Source organism: Acartia tonsa, chromosome 10, assembly GCF_053477335.1.
Source record: "Acartia tonsa isolate MP-2025a chromosome 10, ASM5347733v1, whole genome shotgun sequence".
Taxonomy (NCBI): domain Eukaryota; kingdom Metazoa; phylum Arthropoda; class Copepoda; order Calanoida; family Acartiidae; genus Acartia; species Acartia tonsa.
This window is the reverse complement of record NC_137269.1, coordinates 21,980,050-22,003,755: the sequence shown is the minus strand read 5'-3', so window position 1 is coordinate 22,003,755 and position 23,706 is coordinate 21,980,050. Positions and strand designations below refer to the sequence as shown.

General features: G+C 30.9%; 1 protein-coding gene across 1 annotated transcript; it reads left to right on the top strand.

The window, feature by feature from the left end:
• Positions 1-1,618: 1,618 nt before the first annotated feature.
• LOC145329632 (uncharacterized) lies at positions 1,619-21,688 on the top strand. Its single transcript, XM_080173950.1, has 2 exons — positions 1,619-1,882; positions 20,739-21,688. Exons 1-2 carry the CDS (start codon positions 1,730-1,732, stop codon positions 21,552-21,554), a joined length of 969 nt encoding a protein of 322 aa, XP_080030076.1. The 5' UTR covers positions 1,619-1,729; the 3' UTR covers positions 21,555-21,688.
• The last annotated feature ends 2,018 nt before the right edge of the window (positions 21,689-23,706 follow it).

Here is a 23,706-nt window from a genome sequence, read left to right as displayed (position 1 = left end):
AATGTCGAATCAAAATTGTAGGTAAATTTGTTAAAAAACTGCTTAAAAACAGGATAATGTTTATGGACATACTTACATTTTTGGACTTGATTATAGAGTTGCTTCGCTTATAATATTGTTCTTTGTTGTCCCAGGAATCAATATACCAAAAATCAGATCAAACGGATAATTAAAACACTTGAAAATTTGTTGTTAAAAAAGTAGAAAAATCAACATGTTTAAAATGGACATTCTGGTAATGATTATAGAGTTGCTACGCTTTCTAAATCGTACCCAACTACTACAGGAATCAACATGCAAAGTTTGAAATCGATAGGACAATTCTAACATGCCTAAATTAACGAATAAAAGCTATCTATCTCGGACGGACGGACGAACGGACGGACGGACGGACCTACCCTAATTATAGAAAAGCTTCGCTTTTAAAAACTATGCCATTATGACACTGTCATATTAGGTAATTTTGTTTTCAGAAAACTAGTCAAAGCCACTGCTCCAAATAAAATTGTGGAACTCTTAAGTTTTCCTCGCTTGGTAGTAATTTTAAAGGCAAAGCCTAAAACGCGCTTTTAAGCGCATATACACAAACATACGCGCATAGACCGACAGACAGACACATATACAAACATGCAGACCTTCCTTATCGAATTCTCTCCCTACGAGAGGCCAGAGACAAATATTCCTAATAACATTTTTAAAACAACTTGCATCAAATGAAATAATAGTTATTTCTCGCATCGTATTACAAACAGCTTTCCGCGGTTATAGAATGTACAATTATAAGATTAAAACCAGTTTTTTAATCTTATGATTGTACATTTTTATATTCGTAGAAAGCTGGATATAATACGATGCTAGACATAGTTTTTTCGTATGGATGAGAACCGGTTCCTATCCACCGGATTCGAATAAATACGAGAAATAAATTAAATTTCATTATTATTATTAGCATAAATGATACAAACGCTCACATCCCGAAGACATAAAAGCAATACAATAGCAAAAATCAAACATTATAGATGCAGACATTTAGAAGATATTACGAAAAACAAGGAAAAAATAACACTAAAACATCCAGCTTCCAAAATATCAGGTTAAGCATGCTCTAGCATGTTTTTAACTGCAAAAATATGGAAGCTAGGCACTCTTTTAATAATTTGCAGCTGCAGTTATCTGCCCCTCAAAAAAACTGCCATACATCTTTAGGATAGTTCCAAATTTCATCCAACCCGTTTTGTTTTTTAGAAATTCCTTCGCTGTCCCTGAAAATTGGTACAAGCACCCTTTACACTATAGGGCCCATGTTTTTATTTCCCCCATTTCTCGCCCATTTTTAACCAAGGAATGGAATTTCAAGAATTTTTCCACTTGCACTTTGGGCCATTCAGAGGAAGGGGGAGTGGGCTTAAAGTGGATAGTGGGTGGGAATGAGGATAATGGGGGAATTGTGAATGGATCAAAAGAGGAAGAAAAGGGGAAGGGCGCGTTGGTCTATTCACTTAGATAGAACTCGGAACTTAGTGGATAGATAGATTAATAGTTACACCTCCGTCCGTCTGTCCGTCCGTGACGTGTGTGTGCGTGTGTGTGCAGTTGTAGTGTGTAAAAGAATTTAGTTTTACCTAGACTTCAAGCAAGTCTACTGTGAGCGAGCAGTAACACAATTTAATTTAATATTATTAAAAATATACAAATGTGACTTACTAAAAAACAAACAAAGTGAATAATAATGGGTCGTTTTAGCCTGACCCGGCTGTTAATGTGCGCCAAATATGAAAGGTTAACCACCGAAGATTATATTCGTCTTGGTCTCTGTGATTTTCAAAACTGCCAAGATTGTAATAATGGCATTGGTCATTATGTTAAAAATAATCAAAAATTGGTGAGTATATTTATAATGATTGTTATAAATTTGTAAAAATACCCATAAAGTGAAGCTTAAAATTGCTATTATATGATGTATAATTGAGTAAATTTGCTCAAAATATCAGGGCCAAAATTAAGTAATCAATCTTCAATCTAAAAAGATCAAATACACTTTGGCATTTTATTGGGTTAAATATTGATAATATGTATTGTACAGGCTTCTAAAGTTCTAAAAAGAGTAGCTTTGCTTTAAACCAAGCTATATCTTTAATCTACTAGAATAGACGTACAGACAGATAATAGAAAAGCTTTGATTTTAAAGTTAAGGAAGCTGCTCTATGATTATACAAAATCAAAATTTTAGAAAGCCTTTGGTTTTTTGATAATTATTAGTTATACATTATTTAACCTTTGACTTTATCTTTGGTTTTCCTACAGCTTTTTTGCCCCTATCTTACTCATTTTATGATTGTTGCTATGTCTGTATATTGGTTGATAGGCATAAAAGGATATTGTATTTTCAAATTTAAATTCTTGCCCAGATGGGCATTAAATAAAAGCAGTTATATGGATGGATATACGAATTTTTAATTTTTATTTTAAGTTAAAAATCTTACATTCAAAGACAAAAAATATAAACTTTAGTCTATTAAAAACAGCTAAACTGCGTTTTAAGAATGAGTTTTGTACCTCTATAACTTCAACCCCCTTAAAAAATTTACTTGAAGCTAAAATAATTTCTAATACAAATAGTAAGATTTAAGATTGTCAATATTGAATAATGAGAAAAAAGGAAAAAGGATCGGAAAATTAGCCTAAATATGTAAGAAAAAAGAAAAATGTTTTAATCCTTTATTAGGTGTATATATATGTCTTTATGCCAGAAAAAAACTCACAAACGGCTGTACCAATAAATTTCGTTCTTTTTAATGAAAGCTTTATATGTATGAAATTTTTTTTATTTAAGATGTAGGAAGATAAAAATATCACCTCTACTTATAATTTTTGATTCTTTAACTTCTAAATTAAAACAAGAAAATTCTCTGTTTTTAAAGTCCTGATAGGATAGGGGGCGAAAGCATTTCAAGCTCATTTATTGTTCCTTTGATTTCCATACGGAATTGCCCCCCATAGAGTACCTACAGAGTTCTAAAAGTACCTCCTTCTTTGCTTTTTTAGGACTTTCTTTGCTAATTTACTTTGACCTCTGGTATTGAAGAATTTACAACATTTTTTTCAAATTGTTGTGTATGAAATTAGCTTTTAAATACCACAAAATAATAAAATTGCTCATTTAAATTAATTTTAAGCTAGTAAGGAACATTCTAAAACTTAAACATAATAAAAAGTAGTACAGCATAGAAAAAGTTTTGATTAATTGTTAATTTTCTTAGGAATAAGCGAGGAAAAAGTTTATGAAGAATAATTTTTAAGGAAGTTATCTTATGCAATTATAAATAACTCCAGTGTTTTTGTCCTTTTTCCAATGTTTAATTATAAGTATAGCGCACAAAAAAAATAACTTAAACACATATTGTTGTTATAATTAAAAATGTCTTATAGTTTTGGTAATCTCCACTGAAAAATTCAGCTTCCTATAATATGAACATATGAGCAGATTGAAAATGTTTAACAATCCGTACAACGTATATACTTTAATTATAGCTTAGATATGCAACTAATAACAAGGATGACAACATCCATAAAAGCGAAGCGCTGAAACGGTAGGACAAACGGACATTAACACTTGTATAGTGTCAGAACTGAATACCTAATCAGAATATAAATGTATAAGAGTCGATGCAAAATTGTAAGTAAATTTGTTGAAAAAATTAATAATGTTTATGGACATACTGACATTTTTAGGACTTAATTATAGAGTTGCCTCGCTTATAATATTGTATTTTGTTTTCCCAGGAATCAGTAAACAAAAAATCAGATCAATCGGATGATTAGATTACATAAAAATTTGTTGTTAAGAAAGTAAAAAAATCAACATGTTTAAAATGGACGTACGGACATTTTGGTAATGATTATAGAGTTGCTACGCTTTCTAAATCGTACCTAAATACTACAGGAATGACCATGCAAAGTTTGAAATCGATAGGACAATTCTAACATGCCTAAATTAACGAAAAAAGCTATCCGTTACGGACGTACGGACGGACGGACCGACTCTAATTATAGAAAAGCTTCGCTTTTAAAAATACTATATCCCCCAAATTTCCCATACCCATTACCCATGCACCTAAAAACATCCTGTGATCCAAAAACTTGCTCCACCCAAGCACTTTTTAAGCTATAAAGTGTTTCAGCATATCAGCAGATGTTGCTATTTTTTCATTTTGTTTTTAAAAAATTACCAAACAATTCTAAAACTCGAATAAAAGTATCTTTAATTAAGTCAAACAAGCAATGGCGTGCATACGATTTAAGTGGAGCTGGGGGGGGGGGGTGCAATGATCACAAATTTTAAGGACCGAACAATGATTTTAATCTATATAATACAATTAACTATTTGCTTTAAAATTCAGTGGTAATGGAAGAACAATTAATGAGGAACACGAAATGAAAGAGATTTTTTATTGTGGTGTGTAGTAAAAGTGTATTTCAACAAGACCGCAAACGGTTATAAATACGTGAATTGGAAACCATATACTACAATATAAAGTAGTAAGATTTGATTATCTGAAGCCAAAGAGCGGGAAAAATATACCCTTCCCTGGCGGCTAAGGGTGAAGCAACTAGTTGTTCTAATATTGTTTTCTGGGAAGGAGAGGAAATTTAAATAAATGGCGCTATTTTACGATTTTAATTTTTATATGAGAACACTTTCTAAAAGAGATTTACAACCTGGGTTGGAATGTGAAAAATGGGGCACCCATGGGAAAAATTATCCCCTTAAAAATTGAAAACACTAAATATATACCTATATAACAGTTAGGGAGTTGAATCCATTTTTATAGAAGCAGAAATATAATCTATGATTATGGTTTGGACCCTCTAAAACTGTAATCTACCCTTCCACTTTCCCCTCTCTTGGTGAAGATATCTTCACCAAGAGAGGGGAAAGTGGAATCTTACATTTCAAAAATCGTATCGGCGTTGAAGATATCTTCACCAAGAGAGGGGAAAGTAGAATCTTACATTTTAAAAATCGTATCGGCGTTGAAGATATCTTCACCAAGAGAGGGGAAAGTGGAAAGGTAGATTACAGTTTTAGAGGGTCCAAACCATAATCATAGATTATATTTCTGCTTCTATAAAAATGGATTCAACTCTCTAACTGTATAAGCTACAAAAATAAATTAACTAATAACGACCACAAAATGATGTTTGTTGGTGTAATAATAGCGATAGAAAATTTGAAATAGGGGTTAAAATGTTTATGTTTTTATTATAAACGCTCCTAAAATTTTAAGTTAAATAATCATTTTTAATAATGACAAATGAAAAGTTTTTAGTGAGATTATTTTTATTTGATATTGTTATTCATGTACTTTCTTAAAATTTTAATCAAGCAGTGAAGTGGTGTTAAAGAACACCTTAAGACAAATATTTGATTTGTAAAAAAAGATTTTACTAAAAAATTCTTTACTTTTATTTGTTTTATACATTTTTATTGAAACGGTTTAGTTTTAACAAGAACAACTATGTCCGTTGTTATGGCAGCATTCTTAGTAACCACTGAACCGATACGATTCTCCTTATAGTGTAGGTTCTTGGAATGTTTATAGCTATTATATAGGGTGACACCCCCTCCCCCTACACCCCGCCTCCCCGAAAAAAATTCCCCCCTCTAAATTATTTTTTCATTTTGAAACTAAAATAAAAAATATTATGGGGGGGGGGGAGAATTCAAGCTCCTATCACCTCAAGTGTCTGAAGGTCTCAAGGCCCTATCCGCTAGTAATTATATATACTAACTGTAGAATGGCAACTCTATTTAATTTATGTTTAATTTTGACAAAACGTATTTTGTTTTAGTGTCTTTTGTATGCCGATATATTTTTGTATTCTGTATATTAAAACTTTTTTGGCTTGATTCTTGATTAACAAATAAAATAAAATGCACGACATTGAAGTTGGGATGTACTCAAAAATGGCGAATTTTCAATATGCATGCTTCAAAACTTGCCCTGTATGAATTTCCAAACCTTACCTTGAGTAATGAAGACCAAGTTTATGCCCTAACTTTTAAACATAGTAATGAATTAATTCAAATATCTGTTAGGTATGAAATTTTAAAATAACTAAATTCATCACTTTTTAAAAGTGAACTACTAATTTCAGACCAATTTTTGAGTGTATCTTTTAAGAATAAATAAAATGTTTGGCACGGGGCAGAATTTATTCAGAATAGAACTTTGTTTTTTGTTATTTCTTATTCTTGCTTCTTGTCTGCTTTAACAGATGAATATTCAAATATTTAAAATAACTTATTTAAATATTCAAAACTTAGATACACACTGTTTGCCTGATATTTTTAACATTCTGCTATACTGTCGAGCCTTACACATACCAAACTTTCTTATTTTCATCTGTGATTAAGCCCTTTTAATTTACTTTTCTTGGATTAAATTCTTTCTTGTTATTTTGACAATAAATGAGATAAAATTATCAATTTATTTTGCATTTAATAGATTAAGTCATGAAAGAATTATTTTTGCAAAAAGTGTATTAGGTCATAATTTTCAGGATTTTTAAAAACATTTCTTTAATCAAAATACATATATAGCAACATCTACAACAATCCGATTCTATTTTGCTGCCTAAAGTTGGTCCTAAGCCGAGTAAAAAAATAAAATATGTGTTTCGTATTTGTTTTAAAGTAATTGTTACTATTTAAAAAAACATATAATTTCTTTAATCAATTAATAGATATTAAAATTTGAAATAATTACGCTTCAATTTAATCTTAAATAAATCCAATATATCTTTCAGTTTTTGTGATATCAGCATTTTTAATTTTAATCGGATTTATTGCATTTAATTTAAATGCATAGTTCTGCGACTTTCCTAAAGATATATTGAATAAGTAATTTTGTTTTAATTTAATATTAAAGGTATTCAAGTATATAATTTAGTAAGTTATTCTGTGATCCATAATCGGTTTTGCTACTTATTCATTTTTGTCATCCATGTTCTTTTTAATAAAATTGAAATTGCTTTCCTCTATGAAATGATCTAATGTAAGGATGATGTTTTCAATATTTTTGCAAGCAAATTCCGTTGGGTTTTTGAAATGTAACTTATATTCTCCTGTTTCATAAAAAGGATGACAAAAAGTAGCGAAAAAACATATTAATTATTAAGAATTTGATGACAATGGCCTTAAAAACTTAATTTCCTTCGGAAAATATGCTCGACTTATTTTTTTATACTTACACCGCAAAATGAATAAGTATGACAAGTTTTATAGCTGTCAGACAATTATATCATAATCAAGAATACTTTTAAACTATAGAATAAGTGTTTTTTTTTAATTATACCTTCATAATTCTTATGTCAGTTTTACAAGAACATTTTAATTTCGTATCTAGATCAAATATGAATTGTAATTTTTTCATTGGTCATCTCATACAACAACAAGGCATTCGAAATTATATTCTTTTAAAATTTTAATGTAAACTAAATACCTATAACATTAAATTTTCTATTCATTTACTTTTCTAGAAAATCATAAAAAAACACTCATTTACTCAACTGAATATGTTTAATTCTACTCCAAATTATGTGGGTGTTGAAATAAAATCTGTTAAAACATTTAAAAACATGAAAATAGAACTTTTATAATGAAATCAGGATTTAAAGTATTAAGAATATGTAAAAAATTTAAAATTGTATTTTTGTGTTTTTCTTTTATTAATGATTATTTTTTCAACCTATATTATCTCTCTCTAATATTTATTGATCGCATCGTATTATTGACAACTTTTGGCGGATATTAAAATTTAAGATTATAAGATTTATGAGTTTTATTTTCGTGGAAAATTGTCTGTAATACAATGCTATGCATGGTTTTTCAGTATGCCTGAGAACCGGTTCTCATTAAGTGGATATCAATCGTTTTCGAAGATATATTGAATATTTTTATAGTAGCAATACTTGAAACTATTATCCCTGAAAAGAAAAATAACAATTCACACCCTAAGCCACCCACTAGCTATTTGATTGAAAAAATGCAAATTTCGGCCATTTTCACAATTTATTTCAACACGTTAATGGAGAGATACACTTTACCTTTACCAAAATGTGCCAATAACATACAGAATATACATAATTGTTATTTTATAACAAGGAGTATTATTTTCAAAGAAATTAAAAAAATTATTGACAATATTAAATTTTAAGGGAAAACATTATTTTGGGCGATTAAATTTGTTGAGACAGATAAACTATTCAAAAAACAATTTTGAATTTTTTATTATTCATTTTCCTGCTGCTATAAAAAAAAAAAATTAAGTAATCGAAAATCATCTTGTCTAACTCATATTCTGCGTTAAATTCTGCCTTTAGTAGCTTGTAGGGTATAAAAAGGACTTTAGATCAATTCTACAGTCATTGTTCCATTCCTCCCTGCAAGCCCCAGATTTTGGTTGGAACTCTCGCCTCGTTTCACAGCTGGAAGTTTAGAGATTCAATTAAGGATTCTCTATCCATCTTATTTTTCTATCTTTTTTTCTTGACATCTTTTTAGTTTTTCATTTACATTTTTCTTTATTTAGAAACCCTAAAAGTTTCGTAAATCTAAACACCGCAGTTTATATTGAAATATGAAATATAATTTGGAAAAACCTATTTTTAATGGACCATTCCATTCAACTGTTTACTATATCTTACTGGTCATGCTTAATAGTTATCCTAAAGTACCATCAGAAGCTGTCATACCTCTCTGCTTTCGATTAAAAAGTGTTATTAATGGCAAACTCCTCAAAAATTTCATAGACAAGCCTATAAGTTTTGATTTCCTAAAACATTCATAATAGTCCTTTTATTCTATTTAGGGCATAGACTACCTTAGACATTTTTTTAGGATTTGGCCTTAAGTAATGTTCCTTTTTAAATTAAAAAAAATAATGTACAAAGAATTCTTTTTATGATACTTATTCAAATCTTTTTTTGTCATGTTTTGCCTATTTTTATCTGATTTCATCCTTTTTCTTTGCGCAATGCAAATTTGATTCAAAATTGAAAATATTTGTAAGACAGAAAAATTTAATTTTAAAGTTTGGTAAAAATAGTTTAGCAAATCTTTTAGATGCATAAACTCTGAACCTGTTTTAAATTAAAAATATTCTTTAAAAGTTCAGATACCATTTAAATTTTCGCGAATACTCTATAACTTTTCTTAATTTAAAATTAAATTGAAATTTATTTAGTTTAAACTAAAAAATTTGTAACATTATTGTTTTAGTTTCTCATATGTAATAATTATTACTGCTCTGTCTAATGACATATGTTTTTTTTCAAATTTTATGCAATTTTTATGATTATTTGTAGAACAGATCTATAGTATAGATGTATACACTGATAACTACCTCCTTCCCCTTTTTCAATGACCTTTTTCTTCTGCTAGCAAATTGTTTTCTGCAACTTGGCTGTGTTAATAAAACCGAAACCACAAGGCACAAGGACACTGCGATGGGGAGATACAGTTATTTAACCCCTGCCTTCTCCTAGTGTTTTACTTTAATATTTGTAGTACTATTGTGCTAATACTTTTCTGACTTAAGTTACTATCCCTAAAATAAATTTGTCCCTCGTACAAGTTACAAGACAACTAATTTCTTAAACATTCTCAAACATTGTTTAACATTTGCACATATTTTAAGTTTTCATGTTCTAATTTGTACCTATCCCATTCTATCCTAGCTCAAACCCCGCTTTCCAAAATGTATTCATATAATGTACCTCAAAAAACTGCTAAAACTTTCATAAAAATCTTTTAGTTTTACTTTACAGGACAAAGAAAGTTTATTTAGTTCATCAAGGTGAAGGTAAAAATACCTTCGGTTAGCGTCCTTATAGGCCTCTAAGGGCACTTGAGGGGTAGAGGGGGGGGGGGGGTGATCCTCCACTTTCAACAAGTATATTTTGGGGGTTTAAGTCCTCTCGTCCTAAATAGTTATGAACCTTCCCTAAGCCTAAAGTTTTCTTGTAAAGGAGAACCATTCAGTTTGTGAGATTATAAGGTACAGACAGATAATTATCCTATAATTTTTATAAAAGGACAATACTCTTAAAAGAATAATAAAAAGGTACATGTCTCAGTTATAAAATTAGTTTGATTTAAAAAATACCAAAGAAATTTGCAGTTAAGGTGTGGAATATAAGTTTCTTGGTCAGTTTATTTCATGTATAAAGTTATCTTAAAACATAAGCTTTAGTTTCGGAGGGTTGCTGCTATCCACAGATTTTTTTATAATGAACTCAAAAATATTTTGTTGAGGGGTGGGGTCTTATTCATGTATTCCTAATCTCCAATGCTTGTAAATTTGTAATTAAGACTAAATTATATATCTGTGTCAACTAATATATTTAGTAATTTACTTTATTTACTAGAACTTCAAGAATCTAAGCCAAAATATCATGAATCAAGCTGATTGAAAAATAAAAATAAAATAATGTTTTTAATCAATTATAAGACTTAGAATTTTATTGATAACGCATAAGAAAAAGTTAACAATTATGATTATTTAAAATAAATTGGACTATTTAAATGAATATATTTACTTTAATTAAAACTGTAAACTAAGTATCCATGATAAGTATTATTTTTTTACTAAAGCCCAATGAACTAAGCTGAAATAGAATGTATGGTTGATGTCTAAAGTTAAGATTTCCCCCATAGTTTATGATCATGCATAGATTAGGCATGTATGCACCTTCACTGCAATAGAATTATTATTAATTATTAGCTAAAAGATATACATATGTGTCTCTTACATTTAAAATTTCTTATTTTAAATGACATTAAACTTGCAATCTAGTAAAAGGTTTTTTTTTACAAATAATGACATAAAAAGTTACTATGCTATTTGTAATAGAAAAAAAGGAGTTACATATTATAAGCAATATTTTTAACTATTGATATTTCTCCCTTGATTTATTAGTAGTATCGTTTTCTTTTTCTAAACTTTTCAATGTTTGCTACATTATATAAATGTGAATTATGTACACACCAAAATATAAGCAAGAAATTTGGGTAAAAAGCTTAATAAATTATAGGGTTTCATGCCTTTTCTCTTTTCCAACATTTAAAAAATTTCAAATTATTTCAAGTTAAGAATACTTCATAAGGAAGTGTTATTTGTTATTAAATAAATAAAAAATAAAAATAATAATGATACAGCAAAAAAACATTGTAAAATATCTTTCAAATATGAATTGTAATGAATGAATGGATCGTGCTCAAATCTCATGGTCAAATATCTAAATTTTACAACCCCCCCCCCTTCACCCCCTCCTTTAACTATTATTTACCTATCCACATGTCAAGAGCTGTCACAGAATGCATTATTAGGATCTATCTTAAAAGTTTGTCCGTATTGGTTATTTTTTTCTTGCAAAAGCAAATTATTCTTTAAAAAAAACGATTTTATATTTTCATATATTTCTTTATCGGCTTTAAAATCACTTTTATATTTAAAATATGAATCAAAATTTCATGAGTTTTCGCTTGGTCAGATATGAACACATGGCAAATGCGCAAATAAAAGTATTTGGCATTCACCCATCAATGCACAAATAAAAGTACGTGGCATTTGCGCGCACAGATGCATAAAAAAAGTAAATACAATACAAAATTCATTCATACATTCATAGTTTTTTTGTCAAATATATACAAAATTTATGACATTCATATATTTTACCACTTGATTTACTTTTAGATCTCATAACTCGCTTAGTAAGACAAGTGACAATGCAATATTTTGAAGTTAAATGGAGTAAAGGTTTAAATTCTTTTAAATAATCTTTTAATTTCCATCTATCCAAAAATGAATAATCTTAATGCATTGTTTTTACAAGAACGAAAATATTTATAGAAGCAATAGATGTTCTGATAGACAAATAACACTGTTTCTTACAATTACAGAGCAGACCAATTGTTGTCATCATTAAAAATATCCGTCTATCTTGAAGTTCAAAATTTATAGAGTATTTCAATCATGCCTAGGCATATATATCAAAAGACAACAAAAATGTTACTTATAGAAAGGTTTTGCTTTAAAAAAGTTTTCTCTTCCTCCACCCACACATAACCAAGGATAGGTATAGATATTCGACAAACTGCTAATATAATTTAACTTTTGAGTTTATGTGTTATGAATCATGCTAACCCCTGCAGATTTACCAGTGACCTATAGAATAACCTAATCTAACAACATAAATGCTTAAATTACTCTCTAATGGTATTTTAAATGCCACATTTTCCAATATACATGATTCCAATGGATTAAAATCTCTGAATGTCCTTCCCTGTCCCTGAAGTACAGCCCACACCCACCTACTCTTTGAAAATATGTGAATGAGTATATGAATGTCTGTAAATGATAGAAAATAAAGCTATTCTCATGATGTAACCAAATTTTGTTGAAAATAGTTTTTTAAGCAGCAAGGCAAAAAGTCTCCCATTTTTTTCAATTTATATGTCTGTCTTGTGGGTTGAGATTTTAGTATAAAGTATATTTTCCAATGGTTACCTTCTATTTTTTAAAACTTTTGCTTTTCACTCTTCTCTTAAAGTAGTAATACTTTTTTCCTCATTCCCCATTCTAAAAGTTTTGTTTGTGAGCAATTTTTTTCGAAATTTTTGCTTTTTTTACTTTATCGTTCATTTTCAGTAAAATCTAACATCAAAAATAAAGATTTTAAATAAAAAGCAATTTTTCCCTTTTTTGTATGAAGTTTAAAGATAAATATATGCATTTTTTCTATACCCACATCACATACAAATATGGCATAAAGGTTTCTCTTTTTTGGCAGCCACAACCCTGTCTTTTTATTCTTTTGATTGACTGCATAGTTATCTTTTAACCGAGGAGCGTAGCAACTCTTTAGTATAATGTCTCCTTACTAATATAAGAGTTTTTAATAATGTTATTTTTTAGTAAAAGTGTTGCAAAATTAACACCTAGCCCCTAAGGACTATGACCTTCCCTGAACTCATAATATTTTTTACTAAATAGATGGACTAATCAGTCCAGCCTTTTGTGAAATTTTACTGGACATTCATTTAACTACTTTTTTATTTAAAGGATCGTTGAATTTAAATATCCTTTTTTTCACATTAAAAAACTTAAGGAAAACCAATTATAATCAATGAAAATAAATATCAATAAAATAGCCAAACCCTATTAGAACTTGAAAAGTGTATTTTTGAAAATGTGTTTTTTTATTATGCAGTTGTTAAGTGGGGATAAAAACCTAGGATTAGAATTTAAGAACCTAGGATCAATATTTTAATATCTTTATGGATAAAATCAGTGGCGTGCGAACCGAAGGGGGCATTTGGGGCAATCGCCCCCCCCTAGCGACCAAAACGCCCCCCCTGCCCCCCCCTAGCCACCGCCCCCCCTGCCCCCCCTAAATGTTGAAAAATGCCCCATTTTGCCCCCCCCCCTGGTCAACAAAAATGCCCCTTTTTGCCCCCTACCCTACAAAAAGCAAAACTATCCCAGTTTCCAAAACAAAGATCAAGAAATACTCAACAACAAAAAAATTTTTTGGCGCTTCGCGCCAAACAGACAGTTACTATTCATTTAACCTTACCAAATTTTTTAATTAGTGTAGAAATTAGGTTAAAATCTTTTTTCACTGAACATAACAAACCAGGTAATAGGAAGTATTTTATTTGGTATAATATAAACTTTTTACCAAAGAAATTTTGTACATCCCCAATGATGATACACAAAATTACTCCTTATATAGATTACAATTAGTGGATGAAATGTATGGAATCTCGACTTAATTAACCAACCAATCAAAATTCCATTAAAGTCCCCAAAGTTGTAGAGCCAACGAATAAGAAAATTTTGTATGAATTATTTGGGATTATTGTAATAAATAGCCCAAAAACCCCTCCTTCCCTGCATATTTGAAGAAAAAAAATTGTGCTTCGCGCACTTCCAAATGGTTTCTGCTTTTTATCACATGCATTGTATATTTTGTTTTTATTTCTATAAAAACATTTGTAAACAACAAATATTTAATCAAAAAGTTATTTTATATAAAAAAGAAACAGCGTTGATATTTATCTAAGCCTTTTTCTCAACACTGTATGTCTGTCTAAATGAATAACTATATATGAAGTCATATTATTTTCAGGATAAGTTTATCATTTTTTTTGTTTACATACCCTTACAAAAAGACATGTTTTTTATGGCAATTTTCATTAAAAACCCTTAAACCTAACTACACTCTATATTTCTAACTTGATAAAATACGCCACTCTTGTTGTCTTTAATTGATTTTAGTTCAAAGGGGGAGTAAATATTTTTAGGTGCGCTTCACGCACCGCCATTATAAATCCTTGGAAACACCACTTAATGAAAAATTAACAGAGTTTTAAAGTTCCATTTAAAGAGGGTAGGATTAGTTGATATAACTTTTTAGCTTCTCTATAATTCACTATGGCTGTCAGTACGTAATGCTAAGGGGGAAATGTGATTTTTTCCACTGCAATTAAAGATAGAAGGCTAAAACTAAATGTTAACATTCCCATCATTATGAAGTATAATTAACTATTAAAAATTCATGGATGTCGGAATGCTTTTCAGGACGTTTTTGGCTATTTTTGAATCTTTTAAATTTCGGGTATAGTCCCTTTTGTGACATTGCCTCTTAAGGTGCATTTCGTCGTATTTTCACAGTAGCTTTTCCCCTATTTATAGCTCCTGCGGGGCCAATTGCCTAACCCTGCGGGGAAATCACCTGACCTAACTTAACCTAGAATAACCTATTAAAAGCTACTATGAAAATACGACGAAATGCCCCTTAAGAGGCGTTGCCACAAAAGAGACTATACCCCAAAGTTTCCATATTTCTAAGAGATTTTTATATCTGTAGATGAAAGGACAAGTAATTTGGTATTATCCTCTTAGAAATTTTTTTTTCAATATTGAAAATTTGAGTACCCCCCCCCCCCCCCCCGACAGCGAACTATGAACTCTGGCCGCAGCGCTCGGCTCCCTAGCCTGCCTAGCCGCAGCGCTCGGCCCCCTTGCCTGCCTAGCCGCAGCGCTCGGCCCCCTTGCCTGCCTAGCCGCAGCGCTCGGCTCCCTAGCCTAAAACCTAACCTAACCTAAAATAGTTGTTCGTCGGTAGTCGGGGGGGGTACAAAATTGACAAAAAATTGAAAAAAAAGTTTCTAAGAGGATAACGCCAGTAATTTTTTTTATTTTTTACATAGTTCTTTATATCTTTGGTTTTTATGGTACAATAAATTTTTTTGTGGATTATAATATTTAAAAAGATAAAATTTCTTGCTGTTTCGAGCATCCAGTATGTAATTTACTTTGACTGTCATCACACAATATGCAGGAAAAAGGATTTGTGACTTTTTCTACCTAAAATATATATTTATTTCAACAGATGCTCTTTAAATCTACTTGTCTGTATTCTTATTAATGATTTTTTGTGCTTTGCTACTTAAAGATGTTGTCATCCTTGTTGTCATACAATAAAGAAATATTTAAAATCAGTTTTACATATTAGGTTAATTTTTGGTAAATTATTTCCAAAATGAGTGTTTTTATCTCCTCCCCCCCAAAAAAAATTTTTTTTAATGGGGTTATTCATCCTTCCTGCTGAGATTTTACAACATCCCCTTCCACCCATAAAAAATGTTTTGTGGTGGGGGGGGGGGGCGGGGGGAGGTTAAATTATATTCTGTACTTTTTTTTCGAAGATGCTTTCTAGCTCCCTTCCCTTCGGTCATTGCAGGGTGGGGAGAAGGGATGGGGGAAAAGAGATGGGGGGGGGGAAGAGATAGGGGATATAAACGGGAAATAGGGATGGGAGAAGGGATGGGGAAGAAGGGATAAGGACTAGAAGGCCCATAATTAAATAATCCCACCCCTTAAAACGCCCTTATTTAAAATTAGTATATATAATCAAAATGCCCCCCCCTAAAGCAAAGTGCCCCCCCGGGGCACTTTGATTTAGGGGGGGGCAAAATTTTACAAAATCTTCAAAATGCCCCCCCCCTAGCCAAAGTGCTTCGCACGCCACTGGATAAAATATTCTTTTAAGGAGGCATGCACCACATACTTTTTGGGGCTACACCACCCACTTAAATTTGCCATTATGAAAAGTAGAAAAGTTTCTTCAATAAGATTATTTGACACCATGGAAACTGTCCCAATTTTGTATAACTTTTGCGGAACATGTTCCAGTTACGTCATATTTTTCTTTCCCGAAAAAGGGAGGGGGGAAAGAAAAAAAAGGGAAGGGGGGAAGAAAAAAGAGATGGGAGAAAAGGGGGTTTTCCCCATCTCTTTTAAAGAGATTTTCTTCCCCCCTTCCCTTTTTCGGGAAAGAAAAATATGACGTAACTGGAACATGTTCCGCAAAAGTTATACACAATTGGGACAGTTTCCATGGTGTCAGATTATTTGCACTCGTATTTTTAAAATATATAAAGAATGAGGAAAGTGAAAAATAATTGGATTAAAGCAACTTTGTGGGACCCCCATCTCATGAGGCAAAGTTATTTCCTATTTAGATGATTAGTTACTTCGCAGAGGAAGTCAGGAAAATGGCTTAAAACCATCCCAAGTTCCTTATTAAACTTACCTAAAAGTACAACCATTTCAGATCAGCAGTTTCCGAAATCTTTAGCTTCAGACAACAAAAAAATCTTTAAACTATATAGTTTAGAATTATAGTGTATCCTTTTAAATATCCATTTTGCAAAGTGCATTTTAATTTATTTGCGTAGGACGATCTAATTGATTGGTTGATTTATTGCAACTGTGTAAAAAAGGATATCTCATCAGAGCTAATAGAAAACCCGTGGCGTTAGCGTAAAGTGTAACGCGCTTGTTTTATTTATCCGCGTCAAATTTACATCATTAAACAATTGACTATGTGTAAATTGCTTAATAGTGGTCAATATTGAGAGGAAGAAGGTGTGTTGATTAATTTCATAATTATTGCCCTGTTTCTCATAAGTATATTTTAATCGTTTGACATATTATTATCAATAGAAATAATGCTTTGATACATAAAATGTCACATTAAAAAAGTTGTGCAATGCAAAAAATGGTTTACGTTTGAAATCTGAAATTAAATTGTTTTTCTTTTCAATATTTTACCTCCGAATCAATTGAAATTAATTTCAAGAACAATCGAATGAAAGTTTGGAATCAAAAATTTAAAAAGCCTAAATTATATATCTTAAAATAACTTTTTATTTTAAAAGTTTCTGGTTAAAAGTAATTAGTTAAAATGAAGCAACTATCTGAGGCATGCCCTCATTTCCGTACATAGCCATATTTATCAAGTGTTTTATATTCGCAAAAAGATACAATTGAGAATTGTTAGTGCTTTCCCTCAAAGTGCGACGCGACAACCCCCCCCCCCCCCCCCCTATGGAAGAGGGGTGAGTTCTTCCATAGCCTTGTAAGGCCTTTACCTGCAGAGCCATGTAACCAATATTATCTAACCTAACCTGAACTAAAGTAAAGACAAACAAACACCCCCCCCCCCCCTTCCGATTAAGTCTTAAATAAGGGGGAGGAGGCTCGGCTAGGCACTTTGATGGAAACCACCATTCATTTCAAAGATAAGAGTCAAGCTAAATTTTATGTTATAACTGGTGCTGTGGTAATAATTTGATGTTTTGATAAAGTGAGGCATTTTGTGAAAATGATATTGCTCCACAATTCTACTGCTAACATGTTGCCCATGCGGGAATGTGAAGAATTTTACAATCTTAGTTTTATCTAAGGAGTTATTTATTTCATACAAAACCGCCAGTTTCAGTAATAAAAGAGTATAAATTTGTACCCGAACACGTAGAAAAAAACATTATGTCAAAATAATCATTATTGTGAATAACGAAAATTGTCTCTCCAATACATTTCGAAGCGTTTTATAGTGTCTATAAAAAATGACCTCATACTGGCATATTATTGGTCCAAAAAATGTATACTGACCTGCCAATGGTAATGTAGTATGTGTATTGGCCTATCATTGGTCATTTGTATTGTATGACGTCACTATAAAGAGCTTCATACATTTCATTTTATTTAAGAGAAAATAGCGTAAAGGTTAAGCATAATTAATGCTTTGCTATTGTCGATTTTTTCCATTTTGTATGTAACAATATTTCAAGTTAGGAAAGAAAAGGTGGGGTTTAGCATAAGGGAAAAAGTAAAACATATAAATTTGAAAATTTTTACGCAAATAAAGAGACAATTTTTAAAAGTAAAAGTCATTTATTTGAATTACATAATTTTGATATTTATAAGTAGTGAAGCAAAATGAGAAAAGCCATATAGATAAGCTACTTTTTTTACATGCTACGCTCCTAATACTAAAAGAAAGTAAAAAAAATGCAAAATAATCTTAAGAAAAATTATTTACCTATCCTTTTAGAGCCTGACTTAGGGAGAATTTAAAAGTTGGTAATTACCAGTGTTTAATGAGCGTACGGGCGTCTAAAATGGCCAATAATTAACCCCTTGTCACACACATTTAAAAATTTAAATACATTTCTCACAGATAACTTGAAAATTTCGAGGATTTAAGGGATAGGTCTGTGTTTCACCAGCAATTTATATTGTTAAACTTTATTTATATGTCAAACAGGAAATCCTTTGCCCACGAACAATTTCAAATATTTGATTTTTTGTAAAAGTGGTCTACAAGGAACTTATTTCTATTTCTTAACGATACACTATTAATGGTAATGAGGTATTGTTCAATCCATCCCCCACAATCCTATCCAGAATGTATACATTCTTGGCAAAATTAAGGAGGGTAGATGCACCCATCATCCATGACCCATAATTGACAGGGATCAATATCCCCCTTATATTCAAAATTTTCGGGTCGGCTTTAAGCACTCCCGTGGCAAAACTCAGTCCAATCCAATCCAGTCCCTGTAAATCTAAAACTACATATATGCACTGAAATAGTAAGCAGCTGTAGGCTATTTTAATAATTCTTCTTTCTTTAAAATAATTAAAATTTTTAAAATCTTTTGTTTTGAATTACTAGAAAAGAAGAAAAAGATTTTGTTTTTGCATTTTATTTAAACAATATTTAGCAATTTTAATTGATGGAAAATAAATAGACACAAATAAAATAAAAAAGTTAACATGGAACTTAAATTATCAAAATTAAATATATGTTTATTATATTTAAAATGTTTGTTTTTAAAATTTGTGCGTTCATATAGCATATAGGGACAGGTTAAAAAACATGAAAAATCAAAATATTGCTTTCTTTATTTTGACATATAAAAAATAACAAGCTTAGTGTTCTTATTAACTGTCATATTTGTTGTGTAAATTAGCGAATATTGATTTAAAGCACAATATAAGACAAAATTTGCCATACTTGTCTTTATTTCTGACCCCGCGGGGCACCAAACCATTTAATCGCATCCTAAATTAACTAATTAATGGATTTAAATATGTGGAGATATTTTCTTGACTTACTTTTGTAAAATATATTTACTACATGTTTTTATAGACAGTTGTTCATCGCGGATACCTAGGTGAAACTTATTATATTTTTCTCTTTTTTAACAAAATATTTTGAACCGATTTTGCTATTTTATCCTATTCACTGTAATGAAAGACTTTTGAGCTTGCCAATGGATAGCCTGATATCTAGTTGCCGAATGTGTACGCAGTTTCCTGGGTGTTTCCTCATCCTCGCTCAATATTTACTACTAGCTACAAATCTTCAAACTTCCCTTAAAAAAATCAAAATTTGAATGTGTAAACGATTTATACAATATACATTATAAATTTGAATTTTTTAAATTTTGATTTTTTTTTTTTGAAGTTTGAAGCTTTTTTAGCTAGTAGTAAATATTGAGCTAGGATGAGGAAACACTCAGGAAACTGCGTACACATTCGGCAACTAGATATCAGGCTATCTGCCAATGGGTTGAAATTAGAGGGCACTGAATAGGTAGGGGCTAATTGGTGTCATGGGCTTTACAAAGAAGCTGAAGGGGTGGAGGTGGGTAAGTAAATGGTTTTAGATGGGGTGGGGAGGAGGAGATAATAACTCCCTATCAATATTGTTTTGACAAAATGACATTAGTTAAATGGTAAAAAAACAAGAAATTATTATTGTTTTAATTCTTGACCTCACTTCATGGAGTAACTATTTCAAGAACTTACAACATAAAGAACACTAGAAAATCCTTATTCCTACCCAATAAAATCTAAAGCTTCCTCGAAATTATAATATAACCATTTTTGAGATCTTAATGCACACACGGACACACAAATTAAAGTTATGGGATTAAAAAAATTTTGTGTGTTTAATTTGAGTTGAGTTTAATTCATTAAAATGGTTATTTTGTTAACATAATTAGGGGTTTACATATATTCATCATCCATTGTCTGAACCCTTAAGATCCCTGGTCAATTTTGAATTACTCTTTGAAAAACAAATCCCTCTTGTCAACAATATGTAATATCAACAAGCATTTCAACCCTCTCCCATTTTTTATTATCAACCTATGTTTTCATTTTATATATTCTATATGATTTTTATTTACGTTTCTTTAGACAATAAATTAAAAACATTTGTTTAAATTCGTTTTATTTTTAGCCAAAAGTTAACTTTCAAAAGTTGTTGTTTTTCGAATTTTTAAAATAACCATTTTTATATTTTTTCAGGAAAGTGATAGAAGCCCCAACAACCTTCTGAACAACCAATGTTCACCCCCTTCTCCAACCACCACCAGCTGCACCCCACCCCCGGGGCTACTTAATAACCTATCCCGGGGGGAGGTGGACGAGACACCCCCCTGCAATAAATGCAAAGAGGAGCAAGATTTGTTGGGAGTTAAATCCGGGGGCGGCAAACAAGTAAATAATAAATTTTCCTCCCCCGAATTATTAATAATTACTAAAAGTCGTGATTTAATAATAAGTGATAATGATAAAAATACAACAAGACAAAAAAATAAATTAACCAAATCAAAATCCAATTATTCTCTGGATAAGAGTTGTAATGGGTTTATTAATTTAGCCTTTGTGGACAATGTTAGCGAACGCGCGGCGTGGTATCAACCCGCCATTAGCCGCGACCTGGCGGTTAAAGTTTTAGCCGACTGCCCAATTGGTTCTTTTATTGTACGGTGCAGCCAAACGGCGCCGGATCCTGGAAGTCTAGCGTTGACGGTTCGAGTCCCGAAAAATTTTGAAGCAAGTGGCATTGTTCATTATCTCATTCAGTCAACGGCCCAAGGGTTCAGAATCAAAGGATTCACAAAAGTCTTTCCCAGTCTCGCCGCCTTGGTTGTGCATCATTCTGTCATGCGGGAGCATTTGCCCTGCCGGCTCATCTTTGAGGACGAGGGATCGTCGGCCGGCTGCAGTCCGGTCAACACGGATCAGGATCAGGATTCGGATCAGGATTTTGCGGATTTGGATTCTGATCCTGAATTTCCCTATCTGGTTGATAGGCTGAGAAAACAATTAACATTGTAATTTAATTAAAAACTCCAGAATTTAAAAGTACCAAGAATCTACCAATAACCAAGAGTTTAAAACAGTCAAATACTTTCAGAAAAAGGTTGTTACAATCAAATGAACTTTTCTTGTTAATGCCAATCAATTTATCAACTTCTAAAAAAGATTTTTTTTAATATTTCAATTTTGCAATGCTTGTTAATTTTCTAGTCTTTAACAATCACCCCCTTTAACCAATTCTCTTTCTTACCCTTTTATTTCATACAAACATTGCATGATTTAAATTAATTAAAATACTAAATAATTAAATTATCCGTAAATGATATTAATTGTCTTAACCATTGAAAGAGCTTTGTTTAAAAACCAGTTTTTGTGATTTTTTTACCTGGTTTTTCTCTATAAAAATACATTTTCAGCATATTATATATGTTGATTAATTGTTTTAAAATATTTTTATGTTTTGTTTATATCGCCATAAAACATACAAATTATCATAAAAAGTTTCAAATTTCAACATAAAAATTTAATTTGATACTTTGCAACTGAGTTGGCAAATTTGTTTTAAAAGGTACTGGCCATGATTTTTTAAATATTAGGACAGGGATGACAAAGATTATTTTAAATGTTTAATTTTTATATTTTCCTGAATTTCCTTAATTGTCTTTAATACGATGCTATATATGATTTTTCAGTATGGCTGAGAACCGGTTATTATCCAGCGGATATTAATTGGTTTCATAGCCACAATAGAAAATAATTTAACCTTATATTCCTAATAATTATTCATTCTGTTTTTACATTTTAATTATTATGTATTATTTCTTCAGGGTTATAAAAAAGGTAAATGATTGATATTCGCGCAAAATTAGGCTATTTTATTATCATTAGATATACAGGAATATTTGATTGTGAGATAAATTTTATTTTTCGACAGGAGAATTGTTTAAATTAGGCTTAACATGATTTTTAATGCGCGAAGTTTAATTGTTTACCTCGAAAATATATCCTTGATTTTTAATACTCTTGTGATTTTATCCTTTAACCTGTCAGTTCTTTTATACAAGGAATTTTTACATAACGTCTAGCAAATAATTTTTCGCGGGTAAAATTCCATGTTTTTTTATGATTTCATAGAAAGTTCTTCCTTCTTTTACTACTCAGAACTGGTTTTTTTCCAGTGGAAATTAAGCGGACTTAGAGCTATTATGGAAAAGTTTTACTGCAGATACATATAATTTATAGTGTTTTCATATTTCCTAACTTTAAGGATTAATTCCATATATGCAAAAACTTAAGCGCTCATTTTAAAACACAATAGTCATTATAAATACTAGAGCAACAAAAAGCGTTAACATAAATGGGTAGGGAGGGTGGGGTTTCATAATCACCCCCCCCCCCCATTCCCTTGTAAAATTGGAAAAGTTCGTCGTTAAAGAATAGTTATTTCTCGCATCATATTATAAACAAATTTCCGCGGATATAAAATGTACAATTATAAGATTAAAACCAGTTTTATATTCATAGAAAACTAAGTATAATACGATGCTAGACATAATTTTTCAGTATGGCTGAGAACTGGTTCCAATTCACCGGATATCAATCGGTTTCGAAGCGATACGGCAAATAAGATTATCAATTGGAGTGGTTTTTTTACGATGTAGAGTAATTTGTAGGCGTTGGGTGGGTTATTGGCCCAGCGGGGCTGGCTAACAAATAGTTATTTTAGTTTAATTAACATGGGGTGTACAACATTGTATATTTTTATAGTTGCATTCAACTTTGAAAACAGAATTACATTTAAAATTTATATGGAACATGATTTTGAATTTATGAATGTTGTCTTGAAAGAGACACAATTGTTGTAAAAATTAGATGGTTGCCACATTTTACTTTACTAAACTGATATACTACATCAAGAACCTTTCACTTTTTTAAAATTTTTAGTGTTAAGGAACCCAGTAAAAGTGTCTGACTATGACGTCAGAAAAAATTAACAATTAACCAATGAGAGACCGCTATATATTTTACCATTGGTCAATTACAGTGAATACTGGCTTCTCATTGGTTAATTGTTATTTTTTCTGACGTCATAGTTCGACACTTTTACGAGGTTTGTGTTAAGGAAGGGGGGGGGGGGTAACCTAAATTTTATATTATAACTTTCCTGGGG